Genomic DNA, 18385 nt, shown 5'->3' on the forward strand with positions numbered 1-18385 from the left:
CGAGGTTATAAACCTTTATCTATAGTTTAATGTACAGTTGCTTGATAACAGGCTGCACTTTGATAATTACACTTCGTTACAAACGTCCGTTAAAGCGTATACCGTAATGCTTTCAAGACATCAGTGTCGTGGTCTTACGTGTTCCACGATTCCTTCCTTCGTTAGTAATCGTTATTAACCAACATTTCATTTGCGCATTGGAACGAAGAAGATCGTGAGTCGTGTACTGTTAATCTCACTTACCAACCTGTTGAAAGGTCTTTATTATGACGGACGATTATTGTACGGTTTCACCCTTGACTTCGCTTTATTCTCTCAATCCTTATTTCTAGTGGCTTTAACGTTCCTTTTTTTCTATTTCCCATTATTATTTCTCACGCTTATGCTCCTTCTGCTCCTCCGGCGACTCTTCACGTACGGCCGAGACCATTCTTAACATCAGGATGGCTAGTAATTTGTCTAAAGGATCCATGAAACCTCGTTGAATCCATTTTGGTATCGTTGTACGGGCATGCGAAAATCCTAGCTTCTGCAATATGAAGTCGATTCCGTAGGGCTCGATGCTTTTGCCAGCCCACGAGAGCAATCTGTAATGTGAAGAATAGAAATTCATGAATATGATATGTAATAGTGTTATTTTTAATACGATTGTAACATTTAATATTAATGAGAGGAAAATCGTGAGACGTTCTACTACCTCACAGTTGGTTCTAAGTGCCACGTTTTACATCTGTACGATCTCCAATCCTTTATGAACATTTCCGTTGGATCGAATTGCTTCCGTTTCTTGTCGTCGTCCGAGGTGGTCGATGTTGTACCGGACGTGCTGGCAGTGGCAGCACTTCCGCTTCTCCTTTCCTGAGGATCGGGACTATGTGCACCCATATGATGCTACGTGTGAAAGGATAAAAATATAGCTGATATCGCAATTCCTCTAGTCTACGAATTTCTTAAGAAATTGGATAGTAAACTTACCACTTTTTCTTTCACATATGAGGTAATCAAGTCATGCAGGAAGAAAAAGGCCTCTGCATCCACAGTAACAAATATGTGGTCTTCGAACTCTGTTATGAAGCTACATTCGACTAATGGTTTCTCACCTGTTAAACAAATAGATGTTGTACAATATGTTCTATAATGGTGTATCTTACTATATTTAGTAATCATTACAGCATTGCATCTCTGTACTCTCTATCTATATCTAGTGAGATAATTTTTCAGTGCAAAAAGTTTACTAAACTATAATTGTGCTGTTAGTAATGTGAAGCATTTACTCTTTACTGACTTTTTTTAACTGAAAAGCAGGTCTATTTTTCGATTATACTACTGTCACCTTACATACAATAATGGTTTGTGTATAAAATATTTTGTTTATATAGGCGGTAGTCGTTTTACTTTGTGCGCATTATACGCGATAAGTATAGCATGATTATGCGAATACAATAATGGTAGTATGTGCATAACTGCATACCCAATAATTTTTAATGTTGTTTCAGCAATTTCTAATTATTCCATGCAAATTAGTAAAGCGCTTGAGAATGAAACACGTTCTACAGATCATATAATGCTGCTTACCAGACTTGAAATACATCAATTTTCACACAGTACTTACTATATAAAATATGCTTAGGTGCTCCTAAAAATATAGGAAGAAAATATTTGCAACAATTCAGAGAGAAACAGTTTCTACTTATCAAAACTGTGTATTTCACACTTGTGTTGTAAGCAGATGAGAAGAAAAGAATATATAAAATATTTTTTAACGTGTAACTGTAAAGTTGCACACAATTACGAGTAACAAAAGAGACATGAAATCGATTAAAAGTAAGTGATAATGACAACAAAACATCATACTCACCAATGACATCTGGAGTTTTGGCTGTCTGAAGATGTTCAGTTTTTAAGTATAATTGCAACGATGGTAGCGCAAATATAACTTCCCTTGCATGAGAATGTTCCATTAATTTTCCAGAGGTTGTTGATGTACTTCTTCCACGAGTTACATTGCCACCATCAGATGCGCTGTCCATTCGTTCTCTTTCAACAGTTGGAAACCGATCTACAGCTACAGATTTAAACAAACAATTGATATACGGTTACTATTACTAATTTTCATGTACGTGGAATAAGTTTATTAGCAAATGGAATATGTCCGTTTCTATATTCGAAATTTAGAAATAGTCAACGTTAATCTAGCCATTTTTCATAGTCTATTATTTTCGAAAGCGAGACTATTAAAGAGCATTCTCAATATTTGAAAAACATCTTGAATATACAAAATCTGTTCATTCGACGTATTATATACAACGTACCATCGATTTCACTACTGGCAAACGCATAGTGAAACCATTCTTGTAGTGATTTAAATTGTGGCGGAAATAGGACGCTACGACTTAATCTACAAACGGTAGCCATTGAATGATGCCGTGCGTGTTGTTCCTGTTGTTGGCCTAAACTGATGGTTAACGTTTGTACAACATGCACATCACATGTATTGGGTGCTGCAAAATATGTACTTGTTACGTAATTTTCCATACAAATAAGATTTAAATAGACTAGATAGAATTCCACAAACTTCTTACATTCAACACTTGGAATTTCTTGCGCTTCGGTAGCGAAACTGATACACGGTTCCTTCAATGAAAATATTGCCCAACTTTTACTCTTAAAGTTAATCCCATGGAAGCAAGCTAGACTAATGTTGGAACCGCGAAGCTCCATTGTACCACCGAGTACAGTCCCCGTTGATGGTAAAGAGAATTTTAAACTTCCCAACTGAAGACCTGCCACTTGGGCTAATACTCCCTGCCAATGTCTATGATGACGAGCATCTGCTGTCGTTGCTTGATTTACATTACATGGGCCTGTGGTATATAAATTAACATGTTACTATATACTCTATTTCAATTATTTACAGCATATAATTAGAATATATATGTATGTATATATGTTACGCTTTACCATCACCGCTGGATCTGTACTTCATCTGCCTCTTCCTGAAGCTACTGTTATTCACTCTTTGATGCCTTGGTTGTAAAGAACTGAATACCCGTTTGCTACTTTTGAATTGTTGATTCGAAAATTCGTCTAATTTGTAGTACATTTTTAATAAGTCCGCGGTTGTTGATTTACTTATCATAATTTGTAACTGATCCCATCCTAAATCACCGTGCATGAAGATTATCGCTGGCCTGAATATTTTAATCCAACAATTACGAATTTGTTTATTGAAAATGTGGACAATAGAAAAATATCTATAAATACGACCTTCTGGTTGGCATAAAAGCATCTCCACTATTACTTCGATTAATTTTCCATTCATCTCTTAATATAACGTCCAATGAGGAAATTCTAGACATTAACACGCTAGTTCCCATATAATCCAATCGCAATTCTAGAGCGAATAGTTTCAAACCCAATGTGTGATCTGGCTCTATTCCTGGCTCTTCTCGAATGTGTACTATAAAAATGTATATATACATGTAATGCACCCGACTAAATGTAAATATTCATTTTTTAATACAAAAGTTATTACAAATGACTCACTGCATGTATCAATTTTACTCAATTCTATAGTACCACCCACGATACCACCCTTTGCATCTAAACTGGACCCTTCTAAACCGATACCTATGTACAAATTTTTGTGTCCAGTACTACCAATGGACAATCTTCCATCAGACCTGAAATCCTTTGTCATCCACGTAACATTGCCCATCACATTACTCATGTTCATGTGAACATTTAGACGGGTGAAATTTATAGCAAATAATACTAATGTCTCCCAAGCAGTTTCTCTTAACTTCACTTCCGAGGATGTTTGTTTGTCAGAGGTAAAACTCCATCCTCTGCCAATATCTAAGGCCAAAATGAATAATTAGAAAGAATGAAATTAAAACCGAGAAAAGAAAATACTCTGTTGAATACCTTTCAATCGTGCGTGCCTGGGCATATCGCTTTCTAAGCTTAATCTTAGCTTGTCTCTGTTCAATGTCGGACTTCGTTCTGGTGCACTTTTCGACAGGCCATCGGTACCATGTCGTTCATAATGCTTTAACAAAGAACTACCCATGGCTGCTTCTTCTTGATTCAACGAAGGACTACCATCACCTTCGGAGTACGCCGTGCCTGAACTTAAATCGCCCAGAAATAATCGACGTACTATACTGCGTCTATACCACGCCTTTGGAAATGCCAGAATTTCGCTTAACCTTCGCATATCATACTTAAACGAGGCAGACCCGATATCAACAATGGCTATAACGTTAAACAAAGAACACGTCATTATTCAAGAATCTGTACCTTTTCCTATGAATACACTTAATTATACCCACTGGAAAATCGTATAACCGCGCGACTTGTATCAGACATCTTCTTTGACTGCTCGCTTTGGAAGTTTAATTTTCTACTTCTTGCAATATGAAATTTTACAAACTCAACGTTGATACTCAGAGAATCTTTCCTTTCGCTGTCTGACAGCGGTGACCACTGGGTTTCTTTCAAGCCTGTCTTTTTCCCACCACCGTATGGATGGAAGATATAAATTGAGAAATCAGCGAGACAACCGGTGACGGATAATCCGCCGATAGCTGAACTTGATTCTTTTCCTGTCGACTGTGTGCCAGGAGATTTGTACTCTCGAAACTCTATGAGCTCTTCCTCTGCTCTCTTGGACGAAAATATTATATCAAGGGACGGCAATTGAAGCATACATTCTACGCGTGAAACTGGCAAGCAGGAAAACCTGAAACAATAACAGAACATGGTAAAATAAGGATTCGATGAAGGATGATCAGGCCATTTTTTATTACATGCTCGCTCATTAGGAGAGTTTTTAGTAGATTTTTAGTAGATAATATCAAGATATCCCGCATATCTGAACGTTTAATAAAACCGGTTCCTAACTACAAAATCAATGCTACATAGTAAACATGTCAATGAAATTCAGGACCTACCTGAATGTAGAGGGTTGCATATGAAAATATACTATTACATCGACGGGAAAACTCGCGTAAACGTAATTGCTACTACTTGCTGCAGTGGCAGCCCAAGATGTGCTTTCCGTGTTCTCCAACGGGAACACCGGATTCGTTTGTGCATTGCTGTGGAAGTTCGTTTTGCATGGTATTGGCTCTAATGTTTGCTCTAAAAATTCCAAAATATGTGGACTTATTATAGTTTCTTCCGGTATGCTTTGGAGTGTCATCCACGCAAACAGGCTGGCCTTTTTTGTGCTGGATTTTCTAAGCGCGGTCGTTGATGGTGTAGGATTAAGCATACTATTATCGGACGAGACTCGGGGAGACATAGATTCTTCGGGAAGCGTTTTAGATTCATAGTGCACCTAAAAAATTTAACCATGTTATTTAACAAATAACATTATTAAAAGATAAATCTTGTCCACGTCTTACGATGAAAAACATTATACCTTCACATCTAATCCGGGAATATGAAAAATCGTCAAGTCCACTAAGGGTACGTTCGCATGTTGCAAATACCGTAATCGGGACGTGCTCGTAGTCGATGATTTTTCTTTACTACTTAAATGTTTCCTGCTACTACTAGGACTACTTGGTTGAAATTCGAACGTGCCTCCTGAACACGATCGCTCTTTCTTCATTCTACTCATACTAAAAAAAATCACTTGTTAGTCACATACAATATGTGAACCATTAATGTTGAACTTACATTTTTATTTCATCTTCCCGTCCTGTATCTTTTGTGTGCAGTACACATTTACCACTATTGATCAGAACTTTTACGTCCAATTCGAAGTCTATATTAGGCTCTTGAGCTTTCTGAGGCGTTATGTATGGTGATGACGTTGAAGAGGACTGCTCTCTCCCAAATGAATCAAGCAATGGAGCGCTATGAATGAAAACAAAAGAACAATGATAAACGTGTTTTTCTAGTAAATTTCAAATTTTATTACTATACTCACTTTCCCTCCATGCTGTCATAACTCGAAGTGCAGCTGATGTCTCTGTTCTTCTTTCTCAATTCAACCCTTTCCCCTTCAATGTCGATAGTTTGTGGCCAATCTAACTCTCCCTCTGGTAAGCTCAGTTCTGATCCAGCACTAGGTAGTGACGATTGTCTATATAATTAAAATGATGTTATTTACTGAAAAATTTTACTAAATTATCCAACATACCTGCCCATTGTATGTGTGTCACTAAAAGTAACGCGTGGCCCACCCAGGCCCCTTACTCGAAGAGAAGCAGATCTAGAAATTAATATTTATTATTGCAATTTTTATGAAACATTATTATAATCAAAGATTATTCAAAAATAAGAATCTATCGTACCGGCTTGGACCACTTCTAGGACTACTTTCATAACTCGCAGAATTAGCTGAATTGACGTCCATATTCATATCTTCGGGACTTTCTAATTGATTTTCAAGCGTTGGTGATGGTACAATAAATGACCGTGATCGGTTTGTGTTTGGTTTACCACCAAGTCCCAATTTACCTTTGATTCCTGACGCTTTAACTGACTGTCTTCGTAATTTTTGAATCATATCTCTACATAACATACAAAAAAAGTATTGTACTACTATATTAACATGTCTTTACATGTTCTATTTGAACATTCATCAAGATATATCACACGGTTGTACCTTCTAAAATCTTTAAATATCATAGCTTCTAACTCATGCAAGCGTTTCATTTCTTGTTCTATAGTTCCGTGAGAAGCACCTAGTGATCGTAGATCATTTATAATTTTCGCCTGTTCATTCATTTCTTTCTCAATCAGTTTCGATCTTTTTTTCGCATCGAGTGTCGGGTCAAAGACAAACGCTGGTAAACTGTCAGTCCAATTCTTTGACTTCTTCATTAATATACTTTCCTGTAAATATTTACGTATCGATTAGTAAATAATACACAAAGTGTCGCATATAACTAATCTATAGAAACGTAAAGTAAAACGTGGATACTAAAACACGAACAAACTTTTTCTTATTTTTAATACATTACCGAATCAATGGGGACGAAAATGTATCATGGGATAAAATAAATATAATTAAACCATACTTTTTTTTTAACCTGGCTAGTACTATTATCTGGCTGATCCGCGTCGTCGCTATCGTACTCTGCAGGTACGTGAATATCGTCTTCTTCAGAACCAGTTAGCATTGTTAATGTATGGCCAAGTGCAGACAGTTGTTGTCCAACGCTAACATCTAAATGAATATCAACACCTTCCATTTGCCACTGTACATTCAAAATCCACTTAGCATTATCTGAAAATGATTAAAATATATTATATGTAATCAATAAAAGATTATTGTAGTATAAATATATTCTTTTTACCAGACTTATCCGGTTTTTGTGCAATTGTTCTACTGCAAACTTCGTAAGTGCCTTCAGACACCATGCACAAATTCATTATGCTACTATCAGTCGTGTCTGGTTTCCAATCATCCAAAGAAGTCTCAAAATCTTCAGCAAATCGTAAGCATAAACCCATAAACCTATGCAACATAATAGAAATATTTTAAGGCCTCTTATAAAACATATGAAATATTGTCTGCTTCATTATAAGTAGTACAATCGATAGGAAAATGTGTAAAACTACTTGTTACTCAATTGTACCACTTGGTGTAAAGCACTCGTTATAATAAATGTAACAACAACACGATACCTTCCTTTACTAACTAAGCTACCACTGCTACATGCCGATATGCTTGTATTTTCCAACGTCACTACGACAGCATCCCTTGATTCACCATCGTACACTCCTCTATTCATGCCCCAGGTAGGCGGTAAAGGATTAAGTGGCACGCAAATACCCATATCATCTACAGTCAGTTGCAAAAACAGCGTTCCCAAATGAGGAGAGCTAAGCTGACTTGTTATTTGGCCAAACGGAACCTTCTCAAATACTTGCTGCGTAGCAGTTAAAACTTCTTTATTTAAGTTTGCTCTTTTCTCGTTCCAATATTCATACGCGTTTTTGTAATTCAGCCAGACAAGTATAGCTTTATCGATGGCGACCGGTTGGACATATATTAACGGGCGTTTCAACGTGATTAATACAACTTCTTTATCTTCACCTTGCGCCATCTCGTCTTGGAAGGCGTTCCGTAATCCCACTCTAGTGTTGAAAAATGCAAACTGCTGGAATTCCGGCTCTGCCTCTTCGAATAAAACATTTTTCAGCAACTGACCGAGACTTAAATTAATGTCAACTTGTGCTTTTCCAAACAGTTTCATGTATGGATTTGGTTGAGTAGCACCAAAAACATTTTGCACTCTGTTAGACAACTGAAGTTCAACAGCTCCAGTTTCTAATCGTACCGCCGAATTTGTTGGAGTTGTTGCAGTCAGTTGTATTCTCTGTATATAATTGAAAAAAATGTCAGACACCTTAGAACTTATTTAATTTAGTGAATAGTAAATATTAATGTAAAAACATTAGACCTTGATACGCATAATTAATGAGAATAATATCCTTTTCACAGGTGAATTATTGGGTTCTTCGTCCTCTAACCATAAAGGTACGGGTTTCTCCCCCCCGTAAACTTTCTGTACAACTTCATTCACCTCCTTCATGAATACTTTTTGCACAAATACTAAGTGATTAAGAAGATCCGTGGTCAAAGAATGTACAAATACACCAATATCAGCAGTGGCACTAAGGTAGCTACCTTGTCTCAACACAACCCCGTCTGTGAGTCACAATAAATTTCATAGAATACATTCGTATTATAAAACGTAATATTTTGGTTATTAAAACGTAAATTGTTATAGTCTACTAACCAGCCAATTTACTATCGTTTATGTTACTATTACCATCCTGAACGTATTCCGCAGACACGTGTACTTTAGGAAGCTCAATACTAGCTTCAGAAGGCAAATTCGCTTCGGTTACTTGAAGCTTTGTTGTGAAACTTAAAGTGTGATGAGGTAGGTCTATGGTAAACTTAGCTTTACTGCCGGTTATGCCAGAACTAGTGACTTGATCCATTTTGTATTGTGCTTGTAAAGATGGCAGTAGAGCCGCTGTTATACTCAAACTTTGAAATATGATGTTGAACTGCATAACAATAGGTTCTAGTAGACTAGATACAACTTGTGGCTTTTCTATGTCTACTTGTGGGGCTGGAGCATAATTATGCGGACTACCAGGTACACCTGGCTCTACATCATCCTGCTGTTGACCTCTGGACATTCTCGAGGAAGTTCTTGTTACTCTGAGTTCCTAAATAAAGGTCATCGAAAATCGTGGCCAATTGAATTACCCATGAATACATGCCAAGAAGAGTAAAAGACGAACCGCTTCACACTTACTTGTAAGGTCGATGATAACTGTTTACTACCCCTAGTCATCATACCGTGTAGAGCTACTGGATGTTGAGGGATATCTATATTCACAGCACCGACAGTCAGCAGACCGCTATTTTTGTCCTTCTGATGCTTACTGATACTAGAATACAAAGCCTGCGACTTTCCCACGGTTACTTTCACAACTGTCTGTTGGTTAGGCGCTACGCCTTCTAATAAAACGATCATAGTTCGACCGATTTGTCCAGTTAAGCTGCATTCGAAACTGGCAGGTCTTGACTTTTTGCAACATGTTAAACTCGCGTGAAGACTTGTTATTTCTGCTTCGAGTTTTAAACCACTGAGAGTAGCTAACCATCTAGTCCTATGTATCCGAGCGACGCCAAAGATAATTAATCTTGTACGTTCTCCTGTAACGATACCTGTAATATATTGTTATAAAATAATTCGAGTTACAGAGAGAACCGTCAAAGTTTAATTTCGTGAAAACAAAAATAATGTTACACATGTACTAACTTAATTCTCGCGGAAGTGGTACAGGCGTTGAGCTATTTTCAGCATTCAAACCTTTTTCGATATCCGCGTCTTTCGTTTCATTTAGTAACTCATACTTTCGACCACTTTTATAGTGATCTGACGCGTCAGCCGGTATTGAGAAACGATGCGTGATAGTCTTAGTTTCTGGTCGTGTGGCGTACAGATCCAGCAAATAGTAAATCGTTTTCCAGCATCGTGGCGTCAGATGAGGCGTATCTTTACATTTATCAGGAAGCACGCAAAATTTATCCAAACCAGAACCACTAGGACTCGCTCCGAAGTTAGGAGTTATTACACCCTCGCTCAAATTAATGTATCCTTTAACACTTTTCCCGGTACTACGTAACTTTTGAGCGAAACTTTGTGGACGAGATCGTATAGTCGTACCAGGCGATGAAACTTTGGATAAATTCGGTTCGAAACTATTGCGAAGCAAAGGAATATCCATTTTTTTGCCACCTAGCAGAAGTTGTTCTTGTAAATCAGATGCTATTAAACAAACATAGAGGTGTTAGATTTATGTTAAAAGATTACGAAACAAACTAATAGTTTGCATGATATTTACTTGACGATGAACCATTTTTGGCCGCTGCATCATTAACAATTAAATTATCGGTTTGTTTACTTTCCGGTTGTTGTTCTTTTAATTCCATTTGGGTTTCCTTAACATTCTGATACATATTACTAATTTGATGTAACAATCTGAGAAGGGGCATATTTACTTGTTGGCTAATGTATCGTATATTTAAACTAAAATTCACAACTGTACTTGTATGCTTTTTCAATTGGCCCCGTGATATATACAAAACAGTTTGTTTTTGAATCATATCATCTACGGTCATATCAGCCATTTTCTTAACGTCTATATCAATACCAATTTTCTCGCATAAAAATGCTGGAGTTTCTGGTGGTATGTCCAAATGGAATTTGGAATTACTTCCCTTCTTTGTTTGGTATTTGCCTCCTAATACATGTATTAAAATTTATAGTAGTGCATTAAGTGATTCTGTTTGTAACATTACATACTGAATACGCACCTTTCTTCTTATCTGTTATCTTCCCGAATTCACTGACAACTATGTCGATACGCATAGTTTCCATACTTCCTACCAAAGACAAGTTTGATCCTAATGAGTCTAAGGAAGACACATTGTTGATGTTTCCAGAACCAATGGCAGAAAGCATTTGTTGTGGCATAACGGACAGGGAAGACAGAAGTGGCTCAAAAATTAAATGTGCATCAAGCAGTCTGAGGGAATCTTTCATTGGGTATAGAAGAGTGCCACTCTGAACATCGGAGTCTTCTGTATCATCTGTTGTCATGGTATTAATCTTTGAATCCTGAAAATAATATTACGGCTCTATATTTAGAACTATATTAAATGAAAGAATAAATTGTACACAACGTATAACAGGACAGCTACATAAGGTCTAACGTCAGAGTCAAATGCAAATTGCAAATACCTTCAAAGACTTTTGTTCTGCTCGAAAGACCTAAGATCAAAGGAATAGTAAAAGTGACCGCTGTAAAGTAAATAGTTTTATACAGTTATTGCTTAAAAGTCGCAATGATGCTTACCCAATTTCCTTTTAAATTGGTTTTATCATTATCCTTTATAAACTCTTGCTGTTTAACCATCCAACTGTACAAATCTTCACCCGTGTTTGAAGGCTTATTGGAATGATGACTCGTTGGAGAAGTTACTTGATCCAAACTTCCAGTACTGTGCTGACTACCGTGCCCTCCACCAGAATAAATACTCGGATTGGAACCAAGTTGATGAGAATGAGAAGTATGAATTTGTGGTGTCTTCTCTTCGCGAAGCGTGCCGTAACCTGATAGAAAATTCTGTGTATATTTACGTAATCTTTATTCAAAAACACAACAATTACTAAATATAAATGATAGAAAACAATGTTAAAGGAATAGAAATGTAGAATAGCATATAAAGGGAAACAAACACAGAATAGGTATCTAATCGAGTGCTACTGTGATATAAGAAGCCAGCAACAGGTATGAAGAAAATAGGGAACCAATGCATACAGAAACATGTGCTGTGATTGAAGTGCGAAGCAATACAAACGGCAGAGAAAAATTAATAGCTCTACAATAATCAACACACTCCAAACAGTCTACAGATTGGAATACCAATTAAACTGAAAGTCCTGTTGAACAATTTTTATTCGGTTCAATGAAGATAAGTAAAATATTAGTTGAAAGGTACTACACCAATGTATAGACTGTTAATTTATGAAGTTTGATTATCTCGCACTTACTTATGTTATTCGGTTCCCGAGTTTGATTGAATAACCCACCACTTGGAAGCAATGGAAAAACAATACTTGCTCGTGTACTAGCAGGCACTTGCGTGGGTTGTAGTGATTTTCCTTTCTTTGGATGAACTACTGGTGGAGAGGGGGAGGTTAATGAATCCGGGCCTGGAACCGGTGTTGCTATAGGGGTTGTGTCTTTCCCCCGAGGAGAACTTACAGGAACCGTCAAACCATCACCACAAATACCTGGTCATTCCATATCAAGCCAAGTTTTTTGTTCAGAAAGCCCAAGATTATGATACGACAGTATGTTTTTTAAAAAAGCGTGTTAAAGTCTCAATGACATTTATAATGTTATGTACAAAATGCACTTTTTAGACTGACTTCTACAGATAATATGTATTCTAAAAGTGTACCCAAAATTTATGTAAGTCAAAGACTTGTATGCAGAGTAAGCTCGCATGATTATTTTGATTGTTCGTTTATATGCAGATTGTATGTGCAATTTAGGATTTAATATGGGTCAATCAGCGTTAGTGTGTATGTATATATTCGATTTATAAAACTCTGTATACAGGTCTAAGATTTCACTAGTATTAATAATTAAAGGGCAAAGTCAGATTATACTAGTAGAAGCAAATGAATGTTTATATAACACAAAGGAGAATTTTTAATAGAATACAGATGCTAATGCTCAAATACTTTACAATCACTATTCCTAATGGCACATGTTACAATGTGACCATATGAAAATGCATAGTAAAACATTAAGCAGTTATTGAAATCACAATGTAAAGCAGATGCTGAAAAGCTGCAGGTGTACTCTGTTCAAGTTTTATGGGACAATTGATAATTCGATAAAAAAAGTATCAGAGATACAGAGATATTGTACCATGTATTTTTAAGTATGTTGTATTGTGAGTATAGTATTTTATGTAATTAGTATTTTGTTTAGTATCATTTATAGTACCTGTAGTTTTGTCTTGCCCACTCTTGACATGTGTATGTTTATTAATGTGGTCCGTATGAATTAACATAGCACATTCATCTGTGACTTCCTGATCATCTACTTCTCCTGCACTACCCTCACCGTCTGTCAGCAAATTTTCCTGTGAATAAGGTAAGTTAAACCGAAAATATTCATCAACTACTTTCGACAATCGAAGTCAAGACACTTTGTTTGACTATTACAAATAGGTAACAAAGTGAACAATCAAGAATTTAAGTTCTTAATAAAATATAATGCGATCTAGTAAATTTGAAAATAAATAAATGTGAGAATAGTTTTGAGGAGAGTTTGTCTTCAGAAGTTTTGAATTTCACAGGAAGTCGTAATATTGTTGCAAAATTTGTGCATACACTGTGTGTAATGTTTTCAATTATATAACATATTATACAAGCATTAGAAAACCTTCACCCATTATAATTTATATCATGTATAGTGTAAATTAAAGCTTTGTTTCACATATAAGTTAACAGAACTGTTCTCTATTGCAAAGTATTATTTTATAAAAGCACGACATAAAATAATTACAATTTGAACATTATGCTGTTAGTATGAGTATGTAACTTATTTCATTAACAAGGACGTGTATGTACATATAATAGCGCTAATATATTATTAGATGTTATAACAAAGTTAGTATTTAGTTATATTATAAAGCTTGTGCTTTCATTAATGTGAAAGTAAATTCTGATTTTTATAAATCTTTTTATAGGAAAGTATTATGTTAGGACTACTTCTTTGCATATATTTTTAAGATTCTTACTCCATTTTAAATCGCAATCATCCTTCAGCACTTCCTTGCTTATTTGCTGAAAAAAAAATGATCTACCGAATTATGTTCCCCAAATGGCGCGTAATAAACTTCTGTATGAAATAAAAAACTTCCTCCATAATGTCGAAGTTATGTTATTAAAATGAATGAAATTATGATATTTATTTGTTATTCAAACTATTTACAAACGAGAAAAATGGAATAATTCCAAATCCAAGATACGAAAAGTTAGAGAAACAATAGTGTTAATGAGTACTTCAGAAAAAATTAATAAGTGTGAAAATAGTTATCATTACTTGCAATAATATTATATAGAACTACATTCCAAATATTCCTAATTCCGTTCATATTGTAAATATTTTAAGTTCGCATAGGAAATAAAATGAGTTCATACCTCATCTGGATCTGACACAGCAAATGTGACATTCAATGGTTTCACATGCTTCGTTTTATAATTATGTTCCAACAACAATGGCGTGTAGAGAACATTTTTCCATTGTCTGCTCAGTACTATAACTCCCTAAAAAAAGATGTTATGTATGAATAATAAAAAAGATAATGTTTAAAGGCTAACTTACCTGACGAAGTGTCGATAATAAAGGTAAATCAGACTCTTTTAAATTGGCTTCGATATTTGTTAGATCATTTAACAAAACATAATTCTGCAGAATTGTACATAATTGACACGATGGATCTTCTTGTAATGTTTTCGCTAATGGAGTCAGTCTCCCATAACGACTCTAGAGTATATAATAAGAGTATTAATATTATTTCTGAACGTTAACTACTTCCTTATACAAACAAAATATATAAATGTCTGAAATACCTTAGCAGGCATATGAATCGCCTGTACATCTAATGCCTCTGCCATAAGACAAGCAACAATAGCAGTCGATCTTCTGTACATAGTCTTAAACATGTGCACGATTCGCACTGTAAACTTATTACTAGGATTCATCCAAGCATTTATGGCTGGCGATGCTGTACTCAATAAATTCCAATCTAGTCGAGTGTAATCAATTTTCCTAGTTATTGGAGTACGCGGAGGCGCTGCGAAGTTAAACCATACTGTTTTCAGTTCTATGATACAAGAAACTGCATTTCCATTCCCTGCTTTCGAAGCGAGACTGGCACACGTAGCACTAGGATTTATTTGTACTCCGTTAGGTAAATTCGTCGATGCTGTTTCCGGTTCAGTTGCAGTTGCAGTAGACGCTGACATGTAACAAATACAATGCAAGAAAATATGTAAATGCATTTTGTAAGTTTTTATTCATTTAATTACGAGCATTATATACCAGCTGTGTTATCTAATTCTTCTTGACTTTTCACGCTATCCGTATAAAATACTTCAGTCTCCACTTTTTTGCTATCGCTTCCATTTTCTCCTTTTTCAAACTGTGATCTCTTTACTACTTTTAATTTGATACCTTCCAAACCACATTCAAACATTATAAAACCCAATCTGTCTTCTCCACTTCCGAGAGTAAATTCTTCGGTAGCCTGCGGGGGGCCATTCTGCTTCTATAATAGATAGGATTTATAACATATTCAGAATAATTTATAACATTCAATAAGAATTACAAAATATAAAGAACCATACAGTTTTGTCTTTGTCGTCCGTAAACTGATGCAGGTAATAGTCTACACACTTCAACGGAGAAGTTATTCTGGTACATGTAAATAATACTCTTGAATAATGAGCAGGTATTGCTGTTATAACAGCATCTTTCAATATTGATGATTCGTTTCTAAGCCTACGTAATTGAGAATGAGCTTTCCCTGTTACACCAATTGTTTAAGTTAGTTTTTTTACGATACTTCAAAAATATACTTAGTGTACAAGAAAATAGAAATTTACCTATATTTAATGTGACTACAATTTCTTCTTGTTGTTTCTCCGAAGTCTCTATATACACTGTTTCTCCACTTCCAATATCCGCAACTACAGCGGCTGTTTGATGGCCAGGTAAAAATGCTTTGCTAATTTTGTTAACCTTCTTTTGATTCGGTAATACAGCTGGCTTATTGAACGTTTGAACAACTTCCCGAGCTTGCTTTCCAATATAAAATCTTCCTGTTACATCGTCAAAGCAAACAGCGAACAATGACACACACGTTAAATCACGAATGTTCTCGAGGGCGGAAAAGGATATGATTTCTTCAACGACAGAAGCTTGTAATAAAGTTATATTCATCTAAAAAGATAACATATTATTATGTTGTATAAAAAATATCATTGCGTGACGTAAAAAAACATATATGTATTATAACCTTCCACTTACTTTCGGTAAAATAATACTGCCTTGTACTTGCGTCATAATACTTTCTTCATACACATTCGTTTGTAATGCAATTTTACCTGTTACGGAAGAAAAAGTGTTAAATAATACACACTTGCGTCATACACAACAGAATAATTTGCATTGTTCAAACTAACGTTTATCGTCACCTTGCCCATTTTTAACATTTCTTTCAGCGGTAGATCTTTTTGAACTAGTTTGCACCTGACTCCAATAGGATAAGCTTTGATCCTGTTTCAAAATATTAGCGTCTTCAACCTTTCCGATACATTCGTGATGAAGATGATTTAAAGTAGTTAACGGATGTAAAGTAGCTAATGTTGGTATAATTGCATCGATGAAACGTTGCAGCGATTCTAGCACCATCGGACTTAACATAATATCTACATCTCCCTTGAATTTCACAATTACTGTTGTACGCGATCCACTTTCGTGCTGTGCGGCTAATAATTCTTCCTCGTTGTGGGTCGTATGATCTTCTTCTCCTGAACATGACAACAACTTTTTTTTAAATTTGAGTCATATAAGAATATTTGTTACAGTTCGATGATTGTCATATATTTTACCTTCCATCTGACTTATGGTCGCACTATCCCAAAGATATGGGTGTGTGGGCGTTTTATTGGATGAATTAGCTGTGGGTGAACCATCTGATCGAGTGATCATTTTCAACGATGTAAATCCTTCAGCGATAGTGTCGAATTTCGGCACGTATTTAACACCCACATAAACTAATCTGCCATCCTCGCTACGTTGAAAAAGCGGTGTAGTAAATGCACTGCTTCCTACCGGTATTGACGATTGACTCCAATTTGAGCAACGCACCTGAAATCGATAATATATTTTGTCATTCAGTTGAGAAAGTTTCAAACTGCGATACACGCGTTCTTGATATTACCTGTGTTAAATGACTAACGTAACTTGACATCAACAGCGGAGAATCAACAATCGGTTTGTTTACTTGCATATGCAAATTTACGAGAGTAACGTCTTCTTGCGAAGATACGGCGGATATAAAACTTGTCGAAGAAACCGAATGGCTGTCGGACGAATCACGTAATGCACCATTTCCGTTCGAATCGTTGTCGTTTTGGAAGCTGGTATTCCGATTTACTCTGGCATTACGTTTCATGCTCATCGTCTGTGGTTTCGCTCTTTCTAAGGTGTGTGCTTTCTCAGACACAGGAACATTTACATTCGCGGAACTCTCTACGATAGACAAATCCGATGAATATTTCTTTTTCATGCTATCGTTGCGCGTTAATACCGAACCAGATCCAACGATAGATTGACGTAAGCTAGACGTACGACTTCCACTTAATCCATGACTTGTATCTTCGTCAGCAGAATAAAAGGCTTCTGAATGGTTTTCCGAAGACATTGATATTGTCCGTTGAACCTAAAAATATAGTCCGATATAGTTAGCATACAACATATCTACAAGGATATAATAGATGTTGGTCGTACCTCCTGCTTTATTCTTTCTTCAGACTCTGATTTTATATACAACGAGTGATGAGAATCGGATACGTTGATACCATCAATAGTTTTCGTAGATGTTTGCATTGATTCAGCATAATTTGTATCTGTAGATACAATTGGTAATGATTGTGGACTGTTTGATTCAAATGGTTCTGCATCTGATGCATTGAAATAATCTACCGCTAACTTAGAATCAGACACACTACTTTTGGGAGCAGTTTCGATTTCAGGAACACTTAAAATGGATTTACTGCGTTCCGTATGTAATTTCGAATCCGAGTCCAATTTTTGAGGCAACTGAGCGACAGGACTCGCGTCAACTAATCGAGAATATGGAACATCTCTTACGTTGCTTCCGCTGTAACAAAAAAATAAGAGAAAATGAAGACATTCCAAATATAGCTAATGTAAAAATTTTAGTCATGTATTGAATCTCTTTATACATCTTTACTAGTAACATTGTTGCGTGTTATGCCTTTGCGCTTCGTACATTGGAAATAAATGTTTCAAAATTAAGAAGTAATTTTTCTATTAAACATGTGTGAAAAGCTTGCAAAAAGCAGAAAAATTTCGTGAGAACAAAATCCCGTAGAAACTTAGAATACATTAAAATAATTACATTGATATACAGCGTAAATGATATGCAGTTTTCATATTTTTATCAGTATGATTCATGTTTCCCCGATTTATCAGTTTAAAATCTAGTGTATGTATGGCTTAA

General features: G+C 35.8%; 1 protein-coding gene across 1 annotated transcript; it reads right to left on the reverse strand.

Annotated features, from left to right (window-relative positions):
- Positions 1 to 290: 290 nt before the first annotated feature.
- Positions 291 to 17710, reverse strand: LOC107188490 (uncharacterized protein KIAA1109). The gene is made up of 43 exons (XM_015576784.1): positions 17650 to 17710; positions 17081 to 17581; positions 16749 to 17007; positions 16332 to 16667; positions 16165 to 16241; positions 15741 to 16077; positions 15483 to 15661; positions 15178 to 15403; positions 14706 to 15094; positions 14458 to 14619; positions 14274 to 14399; positions 13072 to 13210; positions 12105 to 12347; positions 11407 to 11663; positions 11292 to 11321; positions 10865 to 11168; positions 10393 to 10791; positions 9807 to 10316; positions 9297 to 9712; positions 8766 to 9207; positions 8427 to 8674; positions 7648 to 8342; positions 7317 to 7477; positions 7038 to 7246; positions 6623 to 6852; positions 6309 to 6527; positions 6155 to 6226; positions 5942 to 6097; positions 5689 to 5868; positions 5429 to 5630; positions 4956 to 5344; positions 4335 to 4744; positions 3928 to 4257; positions 3547 to 3858; positions 3268 to 3460; positions 2962 to 3191; positions 2583 to 2864; positions 2313 to 2501; positions 1859 to 2065; positions 1613 to 1636; positions 976 to 1100; positions 698 to 891; positions 291 to 587 (listed from the first exon to the last, which is right to left on the reverse strand). Exons 2-43 carry the CDS (start codon positions 17561 to 17563, stop codon positions 368 to 370), a joined length of 10791 nt encoding a protein of 3596 aa, XP_015432270.1. The 5' UTR covers positions 17564 to 17581; positions 17650 to 17710; the 3' UTR covers positions 291 to 367.
- Positions 17711 to 18385: the final 675 nt, after the last annotated feature.

This window comes from Dufourea novaeangliae, unplaced genomic scaffold (genome assembly GCF_001272555.1).
Source record: "Dufourea novaeangliae isolate 0120121106 unplaced genomic scaffold, ASM127255v1 scaffold124, whole genome shotgun sequence".
NCBI lineage: Eukaryota > Metazoa > Arthropoda > Insecta > Hymenoptera > Halictidae > Dufourea > Dufourea novaeangliae.

Coding starts and splice junctions, on each gene's coding strand:
- LOC107188490 (XM_015576784.1), bottom strand. CDS start 17,563: ATGTCTTCGGAAAACCATTCAGAAGCCTTTTATTCTGCTGACGAAGAT. Junction 4,258..4,334: donor CGCGGTTATACGATTTTCCA/GTGGGTATAATT, acceptor TTAACGTTATAG/CCATTGTTGATATCGGGTCT. Junction 2,865..2,961: donor GTACAGATCCAGCGGTGATG/GTAAAGCGTAAC, acceptor TATATACCACAG/GCCCATGTAATGTAAATCAA.